General features: G+C 36.1%; 2 protein-coding genes across 2 annotated transcripts in view; one reads left to right on the plus strand and one right to left on the minus strand.

Moving 5' to 3' along the window:
* Positions 1-6760, minus strand: part of LOC136851424 (uncharacterized) — a 21568-nt gene extending 14808 nt beyond the window's left edge. Inside the window, exon 1 of the mRNA XM_067125509.1 lies at positions 6548-6760. The gene's annotated coding sequence lies outside the window, so the exon portion shown is untranslated. The remainder of the gene's footprint in view (positions 1-6547) is intronic.
* Positions 1-22016, plus strand: part of bma (SCY1-like protein bma) — a 439254-nt gene that overhangs the window by 399545 nt on the left and 17693 nt on the right. Inside the window, exons 13-14 of the mRNA XM_067125029.1 lie at positions 20492-20637; positions 21341-21494. Of these exons, the coding sequence (XP_066981130.1) occupies positions 20492-20637; positions 21341-21494 (300 nt within the window). The remainder of the gene's footprint in view (positions 1-20491; positions 20638-21340; positions 21495-22016) is intronic.

Consider the following 22016-nt stretch of genomic DNA (forward strand, 5'->3'; position numbering starts at 1 on the left):
TGTTTATTTTTTTTTATTTTTAATTTTTTTGTTTTTGTTTTTAAAATTAATTCCGCATCATCTGCTCTCATCTATTTCACAATGGGAAGAATGATGGTTTTTTGCATATAGGAATTTCAACAATTATCTGCCCTGCAGGGAGGTAAAGCCTTCATCAGTGCACTCATGCGGTGCACTATAGGCATTACTAAAGTTCCTGCAGCGTTCCTTCGGTCCCTACCGTAACCCCTTTCATTCCTTTACTGTACCTCCAGTCATATTCTCTTTCTTCCATCTCGCAATCCAGCCTCTCTTAACGTTTGTTTCATAGTGTAACTGCGAGTTTTCCAACTGGGTTACATTTCAGTCTTTTTGCCTTCCAATTTCGTTTCAGCGCTGATGGACTATAGGTCCTGGCAACGATCTGGCCTAAATTCTATTTCCCAACAATTATCTGTTATCAGTTAAAAGTAGAACATCAATGAACGACACAAATGTTTAAAAACCCTGGTAGCAGGGTCCACCTAAAATAAACCTTGAAAGTTTGCTGGTGATGATAATGATGAAGATGATGATAGTATTCAAATCAAAGACTCTGCGATGATGATGGTAATGATGATGATGATGATAGTATTCAAATCAAAGACTCTGCGTCTTATCTGATTCTGAGTTTGAAGTGAATTTGAATCTAATCGATTAATAGACATTGTATAACTTATAAACGAATTTGAATCTAATCGATTAATAGACATTGTATAACTTATAAACGAATTTGAATCTAATCGATTAATAGACATTGTATAACTTATAAACGTGATATGATTACTTTTAACAACTTTTAGTTTTCTGTAAGAGAAAACTATAGAGATGGCTATTTGTCTTTGGGTCCGCACTTTTTCTGTCCACTCTCAGATCTTTAAAACTACTGAGGCTAGAGGGCTGCAAATTGATATGTTGATCGTCCACCCTTCAATCATCAAACATACCAAATGGCAGCCCTCTTACCTCAGTAGTTTTTATGTTATTAAAGGTTAAGGTTAGCCATGGATCGTGCGTCTGGCAGAGCTTTCCGGAGGAGTCGCCGATGCACCTTCACCTGACCGTACCTGGGGTGCCACTGAGCGAAGATCGTAAGCTGAGAGTTTCATACAGCGTTACACGCTCTACAAAAAACTTGATTGCGCCGAAGTTTCTTCGGCACATTTTTTTACTTGTTTTATATTTTTCCTGGTTGAAATTCTGGTTTTCTTCCTCCAAGTCTGATTTAAAAATTATTTTCATTTTTAAATTTCCTTATTTTCAAAAGCAGGTTCATTCCATTTTTCGTGTTTTTTTTAATCCTTCAAATTCTCTCTCATGCACATTTCTTTGTAAAAAAAAAACTGTAATTATCAGTATTCTTCTTACTCCATTTGATAACATGAACAAAATCATATTAATATTTCAACAATTCAAATAATGTTGTTTTCATTTGTAGCAAAACAAAAAGGTATAGTTCTAGACAGACCTGAGTTAAGAATAATACAAATTAAATGCTATTCATATATATAGATGAATAGATAGATAGATACACATATTCTATAAACATATATATATATATATATATATATATATATATATATATATATATATATATATATATATATATATATATATATGTATATATAAATACATATATATATATATATATGTATATATATATATATATATATATATATATATATATATATATATATATATATATATATATATATATACTGTATATATATAAGAACTGGGCTAATATCCAGAGCGAAGTGGATCTATTTGAGTACATTCCAGTAAAACCAATTGTGAGTCTCTTGATACATGAAAGGTTTCTGGGAATGTCGACTGCAGTGCTAGAAACTCGGATGAATCAGGACACGGCCCAAAAACCTTATCACGAGATACTTTAACATGAGAATCTTCAAGTAAGTAAGGCGATGCCATCTGGTACTTTGTTAATTGCGCAGCAAGTCTGTGTTTTCTTCTTCCCAGGTAAAACAGAGCTAATTGAAAAATACGAAATGATTCAGAGAGATTTGTGGCAATCTTATCAACATGGCCGCTATGGCCTCTGGGGGAGGACACTTTTGTAAGCCTTTCATGCCCAGTTTTCATTAGGGGAAGTGGGTGGGGAGACGCATGTTGATAACTTTCCAATACTGCAGTTTAATATCCACCATCATTCTAAACAATTCCTCCCGTGAAACATATCGAAAGTGTAGGATATATATACATATGTGTTTATGTGAGTGCGCGCGTCTGCCTGTGATGTAAAACCTTGTTTAGGGTCTGGGAGTGATATCAGTAAAAATTATTGCTTTGCCATTAAAAGTGCAAGATAAGGGGCTAATCACATTCCTGTTTCGACAGTTGATTAAATATGCCCTGATCAGCTCAGAGGAGGTTACAGACATTGGTACTGATTACAAGATAAATATAATCAAAGCTTTACATTAATTTTCAATAGATCTCTGTTGTCAACTAAGGACGACCTTAGTCTCGATATCATCAGCCACGAACGTGGATCGAGTGCATGAGCTCACAGAGTGCATTCGAGGGGAACATTACTGCCTGGTGAGGGGAAGTCAGGGGAAATGAATTGTATTATTATTATTATTATTATTATTATTATTATTATTATTATTATTATTATTATTATTATTATTCAGAGATATAACCCTATTATTCATAAGGAACAAGCCCACCATTATTATTAGTTACTGACTTGAAATTCAAGCTTCCAAAGAACATGGTGCTCGTCACAAGCCCACCAAAGGGGCCACTGACTTGAAATTCAAGCTTCCAAAGAACATGGTGCTCGTCAGGAAGAAGTGAGAGGAAGTAAAGAGAAATACAGAAAGACGAGATCTCACTTGTTAAAAAAGAAGAATAAATGAATACATTAATAAACGGATTAAAATGCAAGGAGAATGGCATTATGGTAGCAATGAATAAGGGACCTCTGGAACTGAAAAGTTCTGCAGAGAGGCACATTTCCAGCACACTGAGTGCTGCTGTTCAGTAAATCTGGTTGCTCTCGCCAGGTACAGGGGATCAGGGATCGATTGTGAATGTGAAAGATCTCTGTTAAACTACAACTTATGAAAAATTGAGTGAAAATCAGACAGACAGACATATAGACTTTTAAATGTATACAATAAGAAATTTATATCAAGTTGTTCAGTTTCACTCGATTTTCTCGTCCTTGTTACACCAGATAAGCTTCACTGTCCCAAATACACTTCAGTCGTATATGCGAGGATCCACGGTTTAATAAGTCCTTAATGCGGAATTTTCTACCTTACTATACATTTCATGTACCACATAACTAGTTTTTTTGCGGCAGCCTTGGTTCGCTTATATATATGTACATACACACACACACACACACACACACACATTATATATATATATATATATATATATATATATATATATATATCACCTACACAATTGTTCTGTTCTGTGTTAGTAGAATTACTAAAAGGACCTCATTCAAACTGATGGTATCTAATGGAGTTTTTTATTCAGTGTACGGATACTTGATGGACTGTTTGTCCAAGAAAGCTTGTAACTTTTTCTGAATAAAAACTCCATTAGATACCATCCAGTTTGAATGAGTCCTTTTAGTAATATTTATATATATGAATATATGTTTGATTTTAAATCAGGAAAAAGGTAAAAACGTGATGAATATATGAAAAAAGTTACAGCCTTCATGACTGTTACTTTGTTCATATATGAATATACATAATACACATCATATTATATATATATATATATATACATATACAGTATATATATATATATATACATATACTGTACATACACAGCTTACAATAAAAAGAAAGCCCACAGAATGGTCAGAAGAGGCAGCCAGCTCGCACCCGAATTCATCGCGCTGATGGCCAGTCTGGATTCATTCCTGTGATTCCATGTAGATCAACGCCGTTCCCATTCCCATTTCCATTACTCGTACCAAAACGCTGATGACAAAAAAGCCTACATCTCTCTCTCTCTCTCTCTCTCTCTCTCTCTCTCTCTCTGTCTGCATCTCCTTCAGCCCCCTGTCTGCCCCCCCATCCCCCAAGGCGCTAAAACCCATCTGGGCTACAAGTGCCAATAGATCCGTTTTACAACACCTCGACTTTCTGACGTCTGTGACCACTTCGTATCCTTATCTCACTTTTCCTCCCATTTCTCTCTTCCTCTTCTACTCCTTCCATTCTATTCTCCTCCACCTTTCCCTTCCTATCCATCCCCTCAAAATACTTTTATCTTATCTCTCCTTATCACTTCCCTTTCATCAGCTCCGAATCCTGTTGCTTACATCAGAAACATAACTCTCTCCTTCTGCACCATGTTTTATCATTTTTCTTCCTCCTCCTCCTCCTCCTCCCCCTCCTCCTCCTCCCTTCATACCACTCTTTCTCTTTTTCCTCCTCCTTTATCCCCTTGTCCTCCTTTCGTTCTTCTCCCTTTGCCTCCCCTCCTCCTCCTCCTCCTCCTCCTCCTCCTCCTCCTCCTCCTCCTCCTCCTCCTCCTCCTCACTCGGCCTACTTTTTTTCCCTACTGCTTCCTTTTTCTCCTGTTTCTCCACTGATTCAACCGCCTTTCCTCCCTTTCCTCCTTCTCTATTCATACTAATCCTCCTCCTCCACCACCTCCTCCTCCTCCTCCTCCTCCCCTCCTCCTCCCTCCTCTTCTTAAAATTCTCGCATTCTTTCCAACTACCTTCATCTTCAGAAGGTATTTTGAAATTTCAAAGACTCTTGTACCCACTGGGACTCTCTCTCTCTCTCTCTCTCTCTCTCTCTCTCTCTCTCTTTGTGTGTGTGTGTGTTTATCTTATTATCTAAAGTTCCTCAGAAATGGAAGGAATTTGTCGATTTGAAAGGAAATTCCTATTTTTGAAGGTGTTGAAAGACCATACAGGAAATGACCCCAATGTCGCTGAGAAATTTGGAAAATCCCAGATATCGTTCATCGTCTGGTGACTCAAATATATACCCTCACGGCTGGTTGGTTTCCTGCCAGGACCGGTTGACCCTCTGGACGCACGGCAACCCGGACTCATTTTTACATGCTTTTGTTTAATTTGACTGCTGAGTCTGTTTGGGTCAAAACTTACAACTCAACTTTCGACCTGTTCCGTTCGTGCGATGGACTTGAAATTTTGCGTGGTTACTCAGTCCCGGTGACAATACAACCTTACATGATCAGTAGGTCATCAGGGACCTCTAGTGACCCTACACTGACCTCTGTCAGTATCTCAGGATTTTTCCACCCTTTAAAGAACGAGGCTGCGTCCACACAACAGTAAAACATGTCACAAAACAAGTCAGCAACTCTGCATATGTATTACCAAAAGGTTGAAGGCATGTCAACAAACCCAAGTTGTAAACGATGCTTTGTCACTGGTTAGGTGTGTCCCGGGAGCTAGTTAGTTCCGTCAGTGCACCTCATGGGGTGCACTGTAGTCATTACTCAAGGTTCTTTGCAGCGTCCCTTCCTCCCCCTAGCTGCAACCCCTTGCATTCCTTTGACTGTACCTCCATTCATATTATTTTTCTTCCATCTTCCCATCCATCCTTTCCTAACAATTACTGTACAGGTATTCCATAGTGCAACTGCTTTGAGGTTTTCCTCCTGTTACACCTTTCAGACCTACCTGCTCTCAGTTTCCTTTCCAGCGCTGATTGACCTCACAGGTCCCAATGCTTGGCCTTTGGCCTAAACTTATATTCCATTCTATTCATTGGTTAGGACTGCAAATAACTCGTTGACTTGAAATAACTCGTTGACTTGCATTCAGCCTGTTTGTGACGTGTGTGCGATAAGTAGCGGACTTGTGTTTATGACATGCTTTTTTGCAATGTGGACACACCCTAAAGGTTGTATTTAGAGATTAAATTGCCAGTAATTAAGTTTCACTGCAGTGGCTAATCTTTGTTCATATCACACTTTCTTAACATTCGATGGTAAATCCCTGATTTCCTTATTGTTTTGTCGGTAAGAATTTCATTTATCCTTCACTGGGAAATCCCAGAATTTTGGTTCATTCGTTTATTGGATAATATTTCACTTATCAATCATTCGCCTCCAAGAACTTTGGTGTTATTGATGCTAATATCACTGTAAAAGAAGGCGTTAAGATAATGGAATCCATAAACGTGTAAATAAGATTATACTGATGTTGATAAGATTACCTTCATTTATTTTTATAGGTTCAGTCGAAGGATTTAGCGATCTTCCTACCTCTCTCTCTCTCTCTCTCTATCTCTCTCTCTCACACACACACACACACACACACACGTCGGAGCGTCCCTCTCTCTCTCTCTCTCTCTCTCTCTCTCTCTCTCTCTCTCCTCTCTCTCTCTCTCTCTCACACACACACACGTCTCTCTCTCTCTCTCTCTCATGACATCTGGCTCTCTCTCTCTCTCTCTCTCTCTCTCTCTCTCTCTCTCTCTCTCTCTCTCTCTCTCCAAACCAGGCGCAGGGCGCCATCAACCGTACGCTCCGAAGAGCACATACTTACAAAATGAGTACAGATCAACGAATATGAATTCTAGAGGCGGCTTCGATATTACGGCGATGTATCTGGGGAAACGCCGGTTGATTTTCTTATCTTTGCCTAGACTCGGGATCACTCATTCTCCACCTACCACTATCTACAGTACAATGGCAGAGTGTGTGATGTGGCGAGCACTTTCATATGCGCATACCTATCGCGGTGCACTATATCTTATCTGATTAGATTATGTGGAAACAGACGTCTAAATTGCCGTCTGCCCTCTGGCAATTAAGGAGGAAGCAGTATAAGACGTGATGATAAATGGCATAAAATCATCTACTGTAATTCATTAGCTATGTATAGATACTGTCTATCACACGGCCGTCCAACCCCATGGCCGTGGGCCAAAAGTGGGCCGTTTGATTTTGGGAGTGGCCCGCTGGATAAAAATAAGTAAAAGTATATTTTCTCTTTTTTATATCATAAAAATCAGGCTTGCCGCTTATCCTGAATAAAAGAAATATTCCTTTCAAAAAATCAGTAACAGTTACAAAGAAAGAGTTTCATTGGCGTCTGTTGTCATATTTATATCATATATATATATATATATATATATATATATATATATATATATATATATATATATATATATATATATATATATATATATATATATATATATATAGTATATATATATATATATATACATAAATATACACACACATATACATACATACACACAGGTGTCCCGCATGACTTTTTGCTTTTTTCAAGAGTGGCCCTCAGACTAAACAACTTGGACAGCCCTGATCTATCAATATACATTCCGCGATTCGTTATGTATGCCTGTACTGAACACATCTATTTAATTATCCATTAGACTGTCTTCTTGTACGTGGCTAGTAGAAGATTACTCTTAGCTGTAAGAAAATGTATCGAACATTCACATTGTAATGATGAACGTTTCCAAAAACATGCAAATTAGGCCTCTCACGATATAATTCAGTGTTGTATTCTTTTTCAAACTGTGTATACATGTGTGTGTGTGTCTGTCTGTGTGTATTCTACCTAGTGTATACATGTGCGTCTCACATGAGTGAAAGCTACATAAGTCTTTCATCAGGTTAAAATAATAATAAAAAATCAGTTCATAATCACAGATAGCCTCAATACTGAGTTGATTTCCTTTAGCCTTGACATACTTTGCCAAAGTTTCTTTTGGGTGTAGCTTTATATTTTGCTGCATTTATTTCCTTTTATATTCAGTTTTCTTTATAATGCTTTATATTCAATTGTCTTTATTTCGTTTTATATTCAGTTTACTTGATTTTCTTCCTCGTTTCCTCGTGAGAGTTGAAATTTGATCCCCACCCGCGTCAACTCACAAGGCCTTTCCTTGCTTTCTCAGTGATACGATGATACCAGATCGACAGCGTCTGGGATTAATGGGTCTCAACGAGCTGTACAAGTTCCTTCCTCGTATGGAAGTAGAGCAAGTTGCATAGAGAAAGATTTTTATTTCCTAGATTCAAATTTCGTGTCTTTTTTTTTTTTTTTAGAAGTTTGTACTTGTGAGAGGAAGCTTATATCTATTTATTTCTGTTTAAGATTCTTGCTTGCTTGCTTACTTCTTTTTATGAAAGAGCACTGGTATTTGTGAATTGTCCTAAGCAGATCTTAACTTATTAGTGATTTGTTTCTTTTTAATTCTCAGTGTAACAGGTCGAGTTCAAATGAGGTCAGGTATTTTGAGCAACAGCCCCCGCGTATCAATATTTAAATAAAACTTGACCGGGGATATGTTAAGCAACATAATGTTCCTAAAATATCATGAATACTAAAATAGCGAAATTACTGAGATTTTGCCATTACTTTCACGTGACAAGTTTTTTAGACTAATATAAAAAAGAGGGCAAACTTACGTTTGAATTATTATGAATTATTATCGATCAGATTTTTTTTTCGTTTAGGCGATCATCGAGTAGATGAATTAGTTTAGCTCTTTCCTGCTACGCGAAGAGCAATTTAAATCGGAAACGCAGTTTTTGAACCACTTCAGGACTGATTGAAGCTCCGGTTGAAGGAAGTGTGTAAACACTTACTCTGGGTATTCGTTAACCAATCTGCTTTGCAACTGTATATGTATATGTATGTATATAACATATATATATATATATATATATATATATATATATATATATATATATATATATATATATATATATATATATATATATATATATATATATATATATATATATGTATATATATATATATATATATATATATATATACTGTATATATACATTATTTTCATATAGTGTGTATGTGTACATATGCATATAAGTTTGTTTGGAAACTTTTGGTCGTTTATTTTTGTTCATACACATGTCTGTGTATTATATATACAGTATATATGTATGTATGTATATGTATACATATATGAGTGTGTGCACGCGCGCGCAAGTGTCTGGATGTTTGCGGAATACCATTTATTTGTTCGTAGTACAGTGATTTTCTAGTTATTATTATTATTATTATTATTATTATTATTATTATTATTATTATTATTATTATTATTATTATTATTATAACCACAATTTTATTTGCTCACTGCCCACAATTATTTGTGAAATATTTTGTGTGTATAGTTGTGGTATCAGACTGATTATAATTGATAATAATTGCTCTGCACATTTTATCACTAATCCTCGCCTGAATTAGGAACAGATCATCTATTTGAATTAATAAGATATATATATATATATATATATATATATATATATATATATATATATATATATATATATATATATATATATATATATATATATATATATTTCGTCACCCGAACGATACTCACGTCTTAATTGATTAGTCATATCACGCTGAGGAAAGTCCACGTTGAGATTTTCGATCAGTGTCTGTGACGCATGTTTAAATATACAAAGATTGCCGTCATACACGTGATTAACATTCATATGTGCAATCATTTACTGGGCTGACGCAAAGTTGGGGTAAGTAATGTCATTATAGGTTGTTGTCATTCCAGATAAAAGGGTTGGGTGTAAACATATTGTGTGTAATTGTATACATGTGTAAGCTTGCGTCTGTGCGGTCGTGGACACAATTACACACATACACACTACAGGTAATTATATATATATATATATATATATATATATATATATATATATGTATATATATATATATATATATATAGGGAGAGGAGAGAGAGAGAGAGAGAGAGAGAGAGAGAGAGAGGCAAGCAAGGGCGGAAGGACAATTCCTCATTCCTTTCAAAGTACTTCATTCAGCTGACGTTTCAAGACTTACCAGTCCCATGTTCAAAGCTATAAAATAAAAGAACAAGCATCAAAAACAGACTCAGGTTAAAAACAGAAAAGTTTTAACACAAAATGACAAAAATTGAAGTACGATAGGAAGGACCAAAGTTTACCAAAGAGTGCTGAAGGCGAAGAGTGACAACCAGGGTCCGGTTCGGCTCCACCGGAAACTCACGAGAGGTGTGAAGGTGTTGACGAGGACTGAGCATTTAGTTGGGGAGCAAGCTGCTTAATGAGAAGTGATTCCCAAATTGCTAGTTGGTCATTCGGAGCTCTGCCTATGATTTTAAAATCTTTGTGGTTTATATCGTATTTGTATTTCCTTGCGTGATCTCGTATACAAGAGGATTCCGGGGTTGATAGTCTTCCGCCCGTTCTATAACTCGCGCCTCGATGGGAGTCTAATCTCACCTTTAGGAACCTGCGGGTGGAGCCGACGTACTTCCCCAGGTTACTTCTGGGGCGATTAAACAAATAAATGATTCCTGAGGTCATCAAAGGGTGAAGACTTTTTATATTTGAATAGAGGTCTAATTGTCATTGGGTTACAAGGTATAAATTTCAATTCAATAGCTGGTAGGAATTTGCCTATTATCCGCCGTAAGTCTCGATAGAAGTTTTTATCATAAATTAGCTGAATATTTGTGTACAAAGCAAGTTTAGGTACCGTTGGTATTTCAAGTTTTGGATGGAAAACATATTTAGGAATTTGTAAAGATGTTTGTAAACAAGTTTAGATAGGAAACAGTTATTAATGAAGTATAGAATTTTAATATGAAAACTGTTCCAGTCAGATGTCAAGTTAAATGCCCTGTGGAAGAGGGTAGTCAAAGAATTAAGCTGAAAATTAAAAAAAAAAAACAATGACTATCAAAATTAGAACCCAGACCAGTAAACGTTTTCTTTCGAAAAATCGTAGTATTAAAATGTTCATCACGTCTAAAACCATTACATCTAAAAAGGGCAGTTTGTTTTCATTTTCATATTCAATCGTAAACTTATATCTGGATGCATATTGTTAGCAAATTCAGGAATTTAATGCTCAATCTCTGTTTAAACAGCAGAAAGATTTGTCATCGACATATCTACTGTCAGAAAAATTTAGCGAGACAGATGGCAGTCATCTAACAAACGCTCCTCCAGGGAGCACATAAATGTTGCAAAAGTAGGCCCCAATGGAGATCCCAGCCATACCATGAAACCTGAATGTAGGCTTTTCATTAAAAACAAAGGCTGTGTCCAGCTAAACTTGCAACTGCAACAGCTTTTTAAAATCCGTGATGTTAAAATTATTCGAATAAAAATTCTTCCAAAATTGACACATTGGTTAAAAAGTGATTCAACATCCATTCAACATCTGTATAAAAGTTCTGAGTCTTAGGGTAAAATCCTTTCTTTTGAAGTTATCAGTCTTTAATGCTATAATTATTGAGTTGTGTAATGTGCTAAAAGTGGAACAAGGAATTTGGCCAATTTGTAATTGGGAGTGTCATAGGAGGCGAGTATAGGTCTCACTGGGATACCTTCTTTACGAATTTTAGGTAGCCCGTACGTCAGTTCGTAGGAAGCACCTGTGCTATATAAAGAATCGTAGGTCTTAGCCCTAATAATATTTCGATCTTTGTCTGGTTTAGTTATTATCAGTTCATCATGTTTACTCAGTTCTTTGAGAATATTTAAATCATTTTTGGAAAAGAATGGAAAACATCTGCCAGTCAGAGTGTTGTGAGTTTTCTGGGCTAAGCTTTGCAATCGAGTGAGTAAGTTTGCTACATTGGCGATAGGTGTCGATTGAGATAACCTTGAGAAAATTATTCCAATGAATCATAAAATAGATTATATGAGGGCTTAAAGCTTCCTTGCTTTAAGCCTTCGTGTAATCTATTGACTTGATCTCCGCCTTTATACCAACTGATTACCTTGCTCCCCAACTAAATACTCAGTCCACGTCAACACCTTTATATCTCTCGTAAGTTTCCGGTGGAGCCGAATCGTACCCGGATTGTCACTTCGTCTTTGCCTTCAGCAATCTTTGGTAAATTTCGGTCCTTCCTATCGTACTTCAGTTTTTGTATTTTGTGTTAAAACTTTTCTGTTTTTAACCTGAGTCTATTTTTAATGCTTGTTCTTTTATTTTATAGCTTTGAACATGGGACTGATAAGTCTTGAAACGTCAGCTGAATGAAGTACTTTGAAAGGAATGAGGAATTGTCCCCATAATTGTTTGCTTACTATATATATATATATATATATATATATATATATATATATATATATATATATATATATATATATCTATATACATACAATATATATATGTGTGTGTGTATGCATTGGTAACGTGATGCCTGCATATATTATTTACGCAAGTAAGCCTGAGCGTATGTCTTACCATCTTCTCAACTCTAAGATAATAACCAGACGGTTATAAACAAAAGCTTATAAGACGATTCATAACACAAACGTAACATCCAGAACCGGACCCCATGTTGGATCTCATTCACAGGACTGGGGTGGCAATCAGTTTCCTATAAATCACTGACGTCCCCTAAATCACTAATGCCCTATAAATACCTGCAGTGGCATAGTACCTGTATTATTACGTTCCGTAACTTCCCTGGCCCCCCCCCCCCGCCCCGCAGTCTCGTCGTGGTCACATTCAGTGTGGTGCAGATATTCAACAGGTGTGGGTCAGCTGGCTCGCTCTGCCACGGAATGCTGGCGGCTGAACTGATCACCTAATGGGATCTGTGGGTGTTATACCATATTCTTTGATTATTTTCCTAATTATTTTACCTTTGGTTAGTTAGGTACCTTCTTAATAGATCTTCGACTTAGACAGAACTATATCACCATGGCGGGCACGAATGAAACTTTTGTCAGAAAGTCAGCCTGCCCACCACCCCACCCCCATAGGTGCAATAGTGAAAAATTGCATTTTGATTCAATGAGTGGATTTCTTTTAAATTTTTGTCGACAGATTTCTAATCGATAGCTTTCTTGTAACGTACACATACGCACACACACACACACACACACACACACATATATATATATATATATATATATATATATATATATATATATATATATATATATATATATATATATATATATATATATATATATATATATATATATATATAATGATGTAATCCACAAACAAATTCCTAACCAACGGAAAGCCTAATATCATCATATTTCAAATCTGTTTAAAAACAACCCCCAAAAAATAAATTTAGAAAAAAAAAACACACACACACACTGTACAAGCGCGCGAATTCAGCTATAATAAAAAAAATAATAATACGCCGCGTTCGGAACATGTCTCTCCCAAATTAGCATTTTAATTGCCCAACCACCTCATTTTTCGGCAGTCGGTCCTAATTTGCCCGGGCGTAATCATCTTTGTCTGACAGCGCACCAGCCACCGACGGCGGCAATTTAACAGCAATAAAAATAAAAGAGGAAAATAATATAACAACGATAAAAATAAAAGAGGGAAAATAAAATAACAGCAGTAAAAATAAAAAGGGAAAATGTCACTCGGGATTCGTATGCAGATCTGCATTTAACCGGAGGTAATTACAGGTTCCATGTCTCATTAGCATGCAATTTTCAGCCTGGTCCATCCCTCGCCCCTAACCCCAACCCCCTTCCCCCCTTGCCCGCCAGAACACAAAAAAAAAAGTTCCCTCCACCTTGCGAAAAAAAAATGTAAAAAAAATTCTTTTGCTGTTGCTTCCGTTTCTCTGTCATTGCGATTTGCGGGGGTGTAATCCGTTTGCAGTTTTCATTTAATATTTTTTTTTTTTTTCAAAAAATTTTATTTCATTTTTTTTTTTTACCGAAAAATAAAAAAATCGAAAAAAATTGCGAGTGCTTCCGTTTCTGCCTTATTGCGATTTGCGGGGGTGTAATCCGTTTGCAATTTTCGTTTCATGTTTTTTTGGGGGCAAAAAAAATTTAATTTTATGTGTTTTTTTCCAAAAAAATAAAAAAAAAAAATATAAAAAATTGCGGTTGCTTCCGTTTCTCTGTTATTGCGATGTGCAGGGGTGTAATCTGTTCGCAATTTTCATTTCTTTTTTTTTTGGCCCAAAAAATTTCATTTTTTTTTTACCGAAAATTTCAAAAATGTAAAAAAACGTCATTACTTTCGTTGCTATGTTATTGCGATTTTGGGGGGTGCAATTTTCTTTTTTTTTTTTCGCAAAAAATTTATTTTTATTTTTTGTTTTCATTTAATTTTATTGCAAAAAAATTTCATTTTATTTTGTTTTTGCCGAATAATTTAAAACATAAAAAAGCCATTGCTTTCGTTTCCACGTTCGCAATTTTCTTTTTTTTTTTTTTTTTGCCAAAAAAAATTTAATTTCATGTGCTTTTTCTTGCCGAAAAATTAAAAAATGTAAAAAAAGCCATTGTTTCTCCTTCTATGTCATTGCGATTATTTTCTTTTTTTCATTTTCATTTGTTTTTATTTTGTTTTTTTTTTACTGATCTACTGTACAGTTCTACGCTTTGAACTCGGAGCTTGTAGTGGCTTCGTTTTTGTAGTTTTATTTTTGTTTTTCGTATCTCCTCCCTCTTATAGATTTACTGCAAATCTATAAGTAATGAAGAAGACGTTTTAGTGTTTCGCTAGCAATAGTAAAAAAAATAAATAGATAAATAAGTATGAAAATACAAGGCTGATAAAGTGAATTGCTATTGATTGCGCTGCTATTTTATTGCAATTTGTAGGATTGCCATTGTTGTGATTCTTATGGATTTACTGTAATATATATATATATATATATATATATATATATATATATATATATATATATATATATATATATATATATATATATATATATATATATATATATATATATATATATATATATATATATATATATATATATATATATATATATATATATATATATATATATATATATATATATATATATATATATATATATATATATATATACTTATTTAACAAGGCCTTCGTAGCTTCTTATATTTTCCGTTTGCAGCTCACGTAGAATTTCAGGATCAGTTGTCACTGACGAGTTAAGATTTTTCAATGAATTTGATTTGAAAATTTATGATTATGATTTATTGAGAAAAAAAATTTAATATTGGGAAACTTTCCTGCTTTGAAAAAATTCGGCCTGATTTAAGCGATTGCGATTATCTGATAAAGTTTAATCAGTTATCAGTCAATATTTAATGTTGTTATCAAAAGAAACCCAGTACATGACGCCTCGAAGGTTCTTCGGCACAATCCAGTTTTCTGTACAGCCGCTACAGTGTATAATCAGGACCACCGAAAATAGATCTATCTTTCGGTGGTCTCGGTATAATGCTGTATGAGCCACGGCCCGGTGGTGGCATGGCCTATATCGTTGCCAGAAGCACGATTATGACTAACTTTAACGTTAAATAAAATAAGATCTACTGAGGCTAGAGCGCTGCAATTTGGTGTGTTTGATGATTGGTGGGTGGATGATCAACATACCAATTCGCAGCCCTGTAGCCTCAGTAGTTATTAAGATCTGAGGGCGGACAGAAAAAAGTGCGGACGGACAGAGCCAAAGCCGGCACAACAGTCTTCTTTTCAGAAAACGAAAAATTAAGTTTTTCAACAAACATGTACGCTGAAAAAAATATTGACATCGTTGCTTGAAAGGTTATCACTTTATAATCATCAATATATATTTTCTTTTGTTCTGTACTTCATGAATTAAAGCCGTGATTCTTATTGACGCATTACATAAAATAACTAATAGTCTTTCGCTTTTAGAACGTTCTGAAAATTACTCGCATTTCACACGTTATTTCTGGAGGCATGAGGAATTGAATGCCTTCCTAAGGGGAACTCGTTAGCATAGATGTAGATCATGATTATTTCAGTTGCAGTTATTTTGATGCCCAAAATAACGTTTTGCATTACAGTGAAATATTTCCATAGGGCTGACGAAAATAAAAAATACAACCATGTTTACACACACACGCATAGATATGTGTATATATATACATATACATATATATATGCATATATATATATATATATATATTATATATGTATATATACATATATGTATATATAAGTACATTTATGTACGCGTGTGTGTTTGTGTATGTATGTGTCCGTGCGTTTGTATGTGTATGTGTATGTGTATGTGTACGGAAAGCCAGCATCACAACAGAGGGGAAAAAGAACTGAGAAACCTTTATATTCATCTATATATGCATGCATATAGACTGTGTACTCTACCTCACATGCAAATCTTTCATAAAACTATGAAATATTCATGGACGGTTTATGTTTTTTTGTTTTTTGAGACTTTTTTTATTTTTAGAAACTCCAAACGCATCGCTTCCTGAACAGTAATGGAAAAAGTTACCTCCAAAAAAAATGGTTTTGGGGTATGAGGGGAATAGGGAGAGAGATAGGGGGGAGAGGGAGGGAGAGGAGAATAGAGGGAGGGGAAAGGTATAGGAGGAGGATGAGGGGAGAGAGAGAGGAGAGAGAGAGAGTGTGTGGGAGGAAGGGTTTGAAAAAGCAATAACTACCCGATGAGTTGCATATTTAATCCAACACTCAAAAAATAAACTTCGGTCCGCATTTTGTTTGTTGGGACATTCTCTCTCTCTCTCTCTCTCTCTCTCTCTCTCTCACACACACACACACACACATCCATGAACTTTGTTCTGTGGTTAATACAACACGACTCACAGCTTTACGTCGGTTACGTGGGAAGCTTTTTTGAAAGGCTGATTCACATTATAACATCACGTCACGTCAAAGTACGTGCGAATTTCTTACGTGTCATCAAATGGACTTGTTCACGTCATCACCAAGCACACGGCATCCACCGTCACGTCACGACACGTCTTGGAGAGAGTAGTATTTTGACGTGACGTGACGTGACGGTGTTGATGCAAGTTTCCTAACGCTAAATCTGTCAGTCGCTGAGGTTGGGCACTAACTGAACGGGATTTTGATGGATGTAGTGTGAACGCAAGGCACGGCTGATGGGACGGTGACGTGACGTGATGGTATAATGTGAATCAGCCTTCAATTAAGAGGAAGGGAATTTTCAAGTGTTACCAACATTCTTTTTTATTTGAATGTTACCTAGACTTTTTACGTAGTTTTAGTTCCATAGAATGTATCATCAACACATGTGTGTGTGTATATATATATATATATATATATATATATATATATATATATATATATATATATATATATATATATATATATATATATATCTATATATATATATATATATATACACCTTAAAGGGAGATTTGTAAATACATAAAGTAAACATCTGAAGATTGACCTGACAGCATTGGGCAGCCCAAAATAGCCTGTGAGATCACAGAAAAAAAAGTAAATGTTATACAATTTAATTTAGACACTATCAAACCAGTGTGATCGAAGATTCATTTCTACATCGCACCCACACATTTATTTTATTGTATTTCTTTATTTATTATTATTATTTTTTTTTTAGCTTTGCCAGCCTGACTGGAACCCACCCGAGCTAGCAATAGACTCCTACAGCCTATTGTAAGCTTAAGTACGAGTCGCGGGAATTTATTTTTGACCACTGACATAATGGAGCAAAAACACGAATGCCTCATTAAAACATTCATCATTCCTTGAAAGCTGCCATATTAGCTGAGGGTTAAGAATAGTGTCAAAACGTGTGTGTGTATGTGTTTGTATTTGTATGTCTGTGTGTATGTGACATGATTGTTTGACGACAATTAGGGCTCATTAAAACATTCATCATTCCTTGAAAGCTGCCATATTAGTTGAGGGGTTAAGAATAGTGTCAAAACGTGTGTGTGTGTATTTGTGTATGTGTGTGTACTAAGACTATTCGTTTAAATGCCTTTCAAAGGTAATAGACCAGAGTGGTTTGGTCGGCTGGTCATGCAAAGTGGATGAGGGTAGGCTTCTTGAAATAGTCTATAAAACTGGAATTTCTTAATGCTACCAAGACATGAACGTCCAATTAGAAACCAGTAATCGCCACAGGAATCGAATATTTGCAGATTCTCGCGTTGTATTTTGCATAAATTAGTTATTTGTGCAGGTTAAAAAAAAAAACTGGAGATTGAGCCCATGAATTTTCACAAAATAAATTTATAGATAAAAATGTATTATTGAAATAGTTCTTCCATTTAGTTTTCTGTAATAGAAAACCATTGAGATGGCCTTGTCTGTCCGTGTGCACTTTTTCTGTCCGCCCTCAGATCTTAAAAACTACTGAGGCTAGAGGGCTGCAAGTTGGTATGTTGATCATCCACCCTCCAATCATTAAACCTACCAAATTGCAGCCCTTTAGCCTCAGTAGTTTTTATGTTATTCAGTTATTCAAGATTAAACTTAGCATGATCTTACGTCTGGCAACGCTATAGGAGAGTTCACCACCAGGACATGGCTGAAAGTTTAATGGGCCGCGGCTCACACGCTGTACAGAAAAGTCGATTGCGCAGAAGAAACTTGGGCCCATTTTTTACTTTTTTTCTTTTTTCTTGTACAACGTCATAGCCAAGGCAACACCATTTTTTCAAGCACCATCTGTGAGAGATGTTTTTGCAGGATTCACGTATTTTGAGTCTGAAGACGTATTTTGAGTATGAGTTTGAAGACGTATTTTAAGTCTGAAGACGTATTTTGAGTCTGAAAATGTATTTTGAATCTGAGTCTGAAGACATATTTTGAGTCTGAGTCTGAAGACGTATATTAAGTCTGATTCTGAAGACGTGCTTTGAGTCTGAGTCTGAAGACGTGTTTTGAGTCTGAATTTAGAAAACGTATCGTGGGCATAGCGGTGATGCGCTTGAATATTCCAGCAGGTGGTCCATATTTCTCAAGCCTAAAGGGACCGCAGATGATTTTCCAGTGAGCTAAACGAATAAAACCTGTTTGGCGAAATCCAACTTCATGAAGTTCAGATCAACTTACCTGACGTTAGAAAACACTGAAAGCAAGCAGCGTTACCCCTGGTTCCTTCCTCCGCACCCCCTCTTCCTCTTATAACTCCTCCTACCCCTCCCCTCCCCCGTGGGTCAATGTTACCTCGGAGAAGAATCTAAAACCCTGGTTTCATCCTCTCCAAATAAGATACTGCAACCGAGCCAAATCGCCGCTTATATCGTAAACGTCCGCTCATGTGGATTAAGAACGGCCCCTCCAAGTACCTCGCGAGGCGAGGCGAGGTAATGGGAGGGCGTTATGGGATCTAGTGCCTTCATTCGGGAGAGAAATCGTTCTTTTTATCTCCTCAGTGTTTTTTTTTTATAAGTTCCGGGTAAGAGTTTTTAGGTTCTGGAAGACCAAGTGGAATCTGGCAAACGTTTCCTCATTTTCTTACCTGGTGGGTATGTGTGTTTGTGTGTGTGTGTGTGTGTGTGTGTGTGTGTGTGTGTGTGTGTGTGTGTAAGAGACAGACGGACAGACAGACAGACAGAAAGACAGAGATAAAGGTAAAAGTTATGTAAGCATTAGACTAAAGAAAGGAGGGAACTGACCATTAATTTTGGCACTCAAAACTAGGTTTATTCATACACTTTTCTCATTTCTTTATCTGGTGTGTGTGTGTGTGTGTAAGAGAGAGAGAGATAGAGGTAAAAATTATGCAAGCATCAGGCTGAAGAAAGGAAGGAACTAACCACTAATTTTGGCTCTCAAAACCATAGATTTCTTCATTTCCCTCATCATGCTATCTACTGTGTATGACATTCTTATGCGTGGTTTATGCCGAAAAAAATGTCATCTATCTTAGTTCCCGTACAAATTCTGCATCTTCAAGTATTTTCGAGCTACGGTTCAAGTAATTCCACTGGAATGTAACGTTTTAGTTCTAAAATATGTAGCTATACTGTTATTGCAAACCTTTTGTTTTCTGTAAAAGGAAATTATTATAGAGATGGCTATTTGTCTGTCCGTCCGCACTTTTTCTGTCCGCCCTCAGATCTTAAAAACTACTGAGGCTAGAGGGCTGACAAATTGGTATGTTGATCATCCACCCTCTAATCATCAAACATACCAAATTGCAGCCTTCTAGCCTCAGTAATTTTTTTTTATTTAATGTTAAAGTTAGCCATGAGAGTTTCATGGACCGTGCTTATTTTCTAACCTCAGTGCATTCTTATATCCTAATAACGGTTATTTTTGTTAACAAATACATACAATTTGGATTATACAGACAGACTGATCAGTCTATTTCACTTGGCACAAACACTGAAACATTATAGTTCTGAGTAATGGATTTTACTTCTAAAAATTTTCTTTTCAAAAGCCTTCACCCAACCGCGATGCACAGAGAAGTGCATCTCTCTCTCTCTCTCTCTCTCTCTCTCTCTCTCTCTCTCTCTCTCTCTCTCTCTCTCTCTCTCTCTCTCTCTCTCTTTCAATTCATTCCCAGCTGACCGTTGAGCTAAATTTCCGCAACTCCCTTCGGATGCCTGGAACCGTGAATAGAATCCTGCTCGGCTTCGCAATACCCCCAAAAAGGACTTCTGGCACCAAATCCGGGCTTCGATTCCCCTCGCAAGCAACTTCGCCTTCGATTTCATTTTATCCTTTTTTTTTTCTTTTCAGAAAATGTGGTTCCTTCACGTGTGGCCGTCTCTCCAGCAGGAAATGCGAACCCAAGAGGTGTTGGCAGCGGTTCTTCAGCCAATACTTCAGCTGATCTCCGAAATCACGACGGACGAATACGAAAATATCATTCTGCCGCATTTCAGGTGAGGATCCGGACGCTGTGTTTACAGGGATTGTTCGCTGCCGCCGATTGGCAAGACACTTGTGAGCTTGAGTAGATGCTCTCGTCTCGGACACTTTCTCTCTCTCTCTCTCTCTCTCTCTCTCTCATGAATAACAGAATGTCAGTTCCTGTGCTGAAATGCTAAGAAAAAAATTTTTTAACGTTCTCTCTCTCTCTCTCTCTCTCTCTCTCTCTCTCTCTCTCTCTCTCTCTCTCTCTCTCACACACACACACACACGCACATATAAATATACACACAACATGAAGTCGGAAATTACCAAGTAATATTTTCATTAGTTCGTATCATCCTTTGATATTCCCTTTAGTAAACACTGACAATATTTTCTTGTCCCCCTGACATAGCCATCCAAATGACTTTCCTTCGATATTCCCTTTGGTAAACACTTAACAATGTTTTCTTGTCCACCTGACATAGCTACCCAAATGACTTTAATTTGATATTCCTTTAGTAAACACTGACAATATTTTCTTGTCCACCTGACAAAGCTATCTAAATGACTTCTCTTTGATATTCCCTTTAGTAAACACAAACGATGTTTTCTTGTCCACCTGACATAGCCATCCAAATGACTTTCCTTTGATATTTTCTTGTCCACCTGACGTAGCCACCCAAATGATTCCCATTCCCTTTCTCGGAGGTGATTCCGAATTTTGTGTTCCAGAACCGTCTTCAACATGAACAAGTCCATCCAAGCGTCGGTCACCTTTCTGGAGAACATACACATCGTATTGGAGAAGACGCCTTCGGAAGACATAGCAACGGATATCCTACCCATCATCTACTCCGGCCTGGAGTCCACTACGGTACAAGTTCAGGTATGTAATGTGACACGCCGTTCAGATGTTCCGTCCAGTGAAGCATTAACAGATATAGAGTTTATATATATATATATATATATATATATATATATATATATATATATATATATATATATATATATATATATATATATATATATATATGGAAAAGAATACTGAATCATTTTTGCCTATTCTTGAGAAGCTTGCCGAAGAGAAGAAAAGAAGTATAGACTGATTCATAGTCTTGATACAAGATAATGTCGTATGAACAAACGCCATTAACTCCAATAGAAATTGCATAAGAGAGAAAAATGAGTTTAAATAGCATATATATATATATATATATATATATATATATATATATATATATATATATATATATATATATATATATATACACATATATATATATATATATATGTGTGTGTATGTGTATATGTATGCATGTGTGTACAGTATCTATATCTATATATATCTATGTATATGCATATATACATGTATATGTTTGTGCGTGTATGTGCGTGTAAAATCGCCTCT

This window comes from Macrobrachium rosenbergii, chromosome 23 (genome assembly GCF_040412425.1).
Source record: "Macrobrachium rosenbergii isolate ZJJX-2024 chromosome 23, ASM4041242v1, whole genome shotgun sequence".
Lineage (NCBI taxonomy): Eukaryota > Metazoa > Arthropoda > Malacostraca > Decapoda > Palaemonidae > Macrobrachium > Macrobrachium rosenbergii.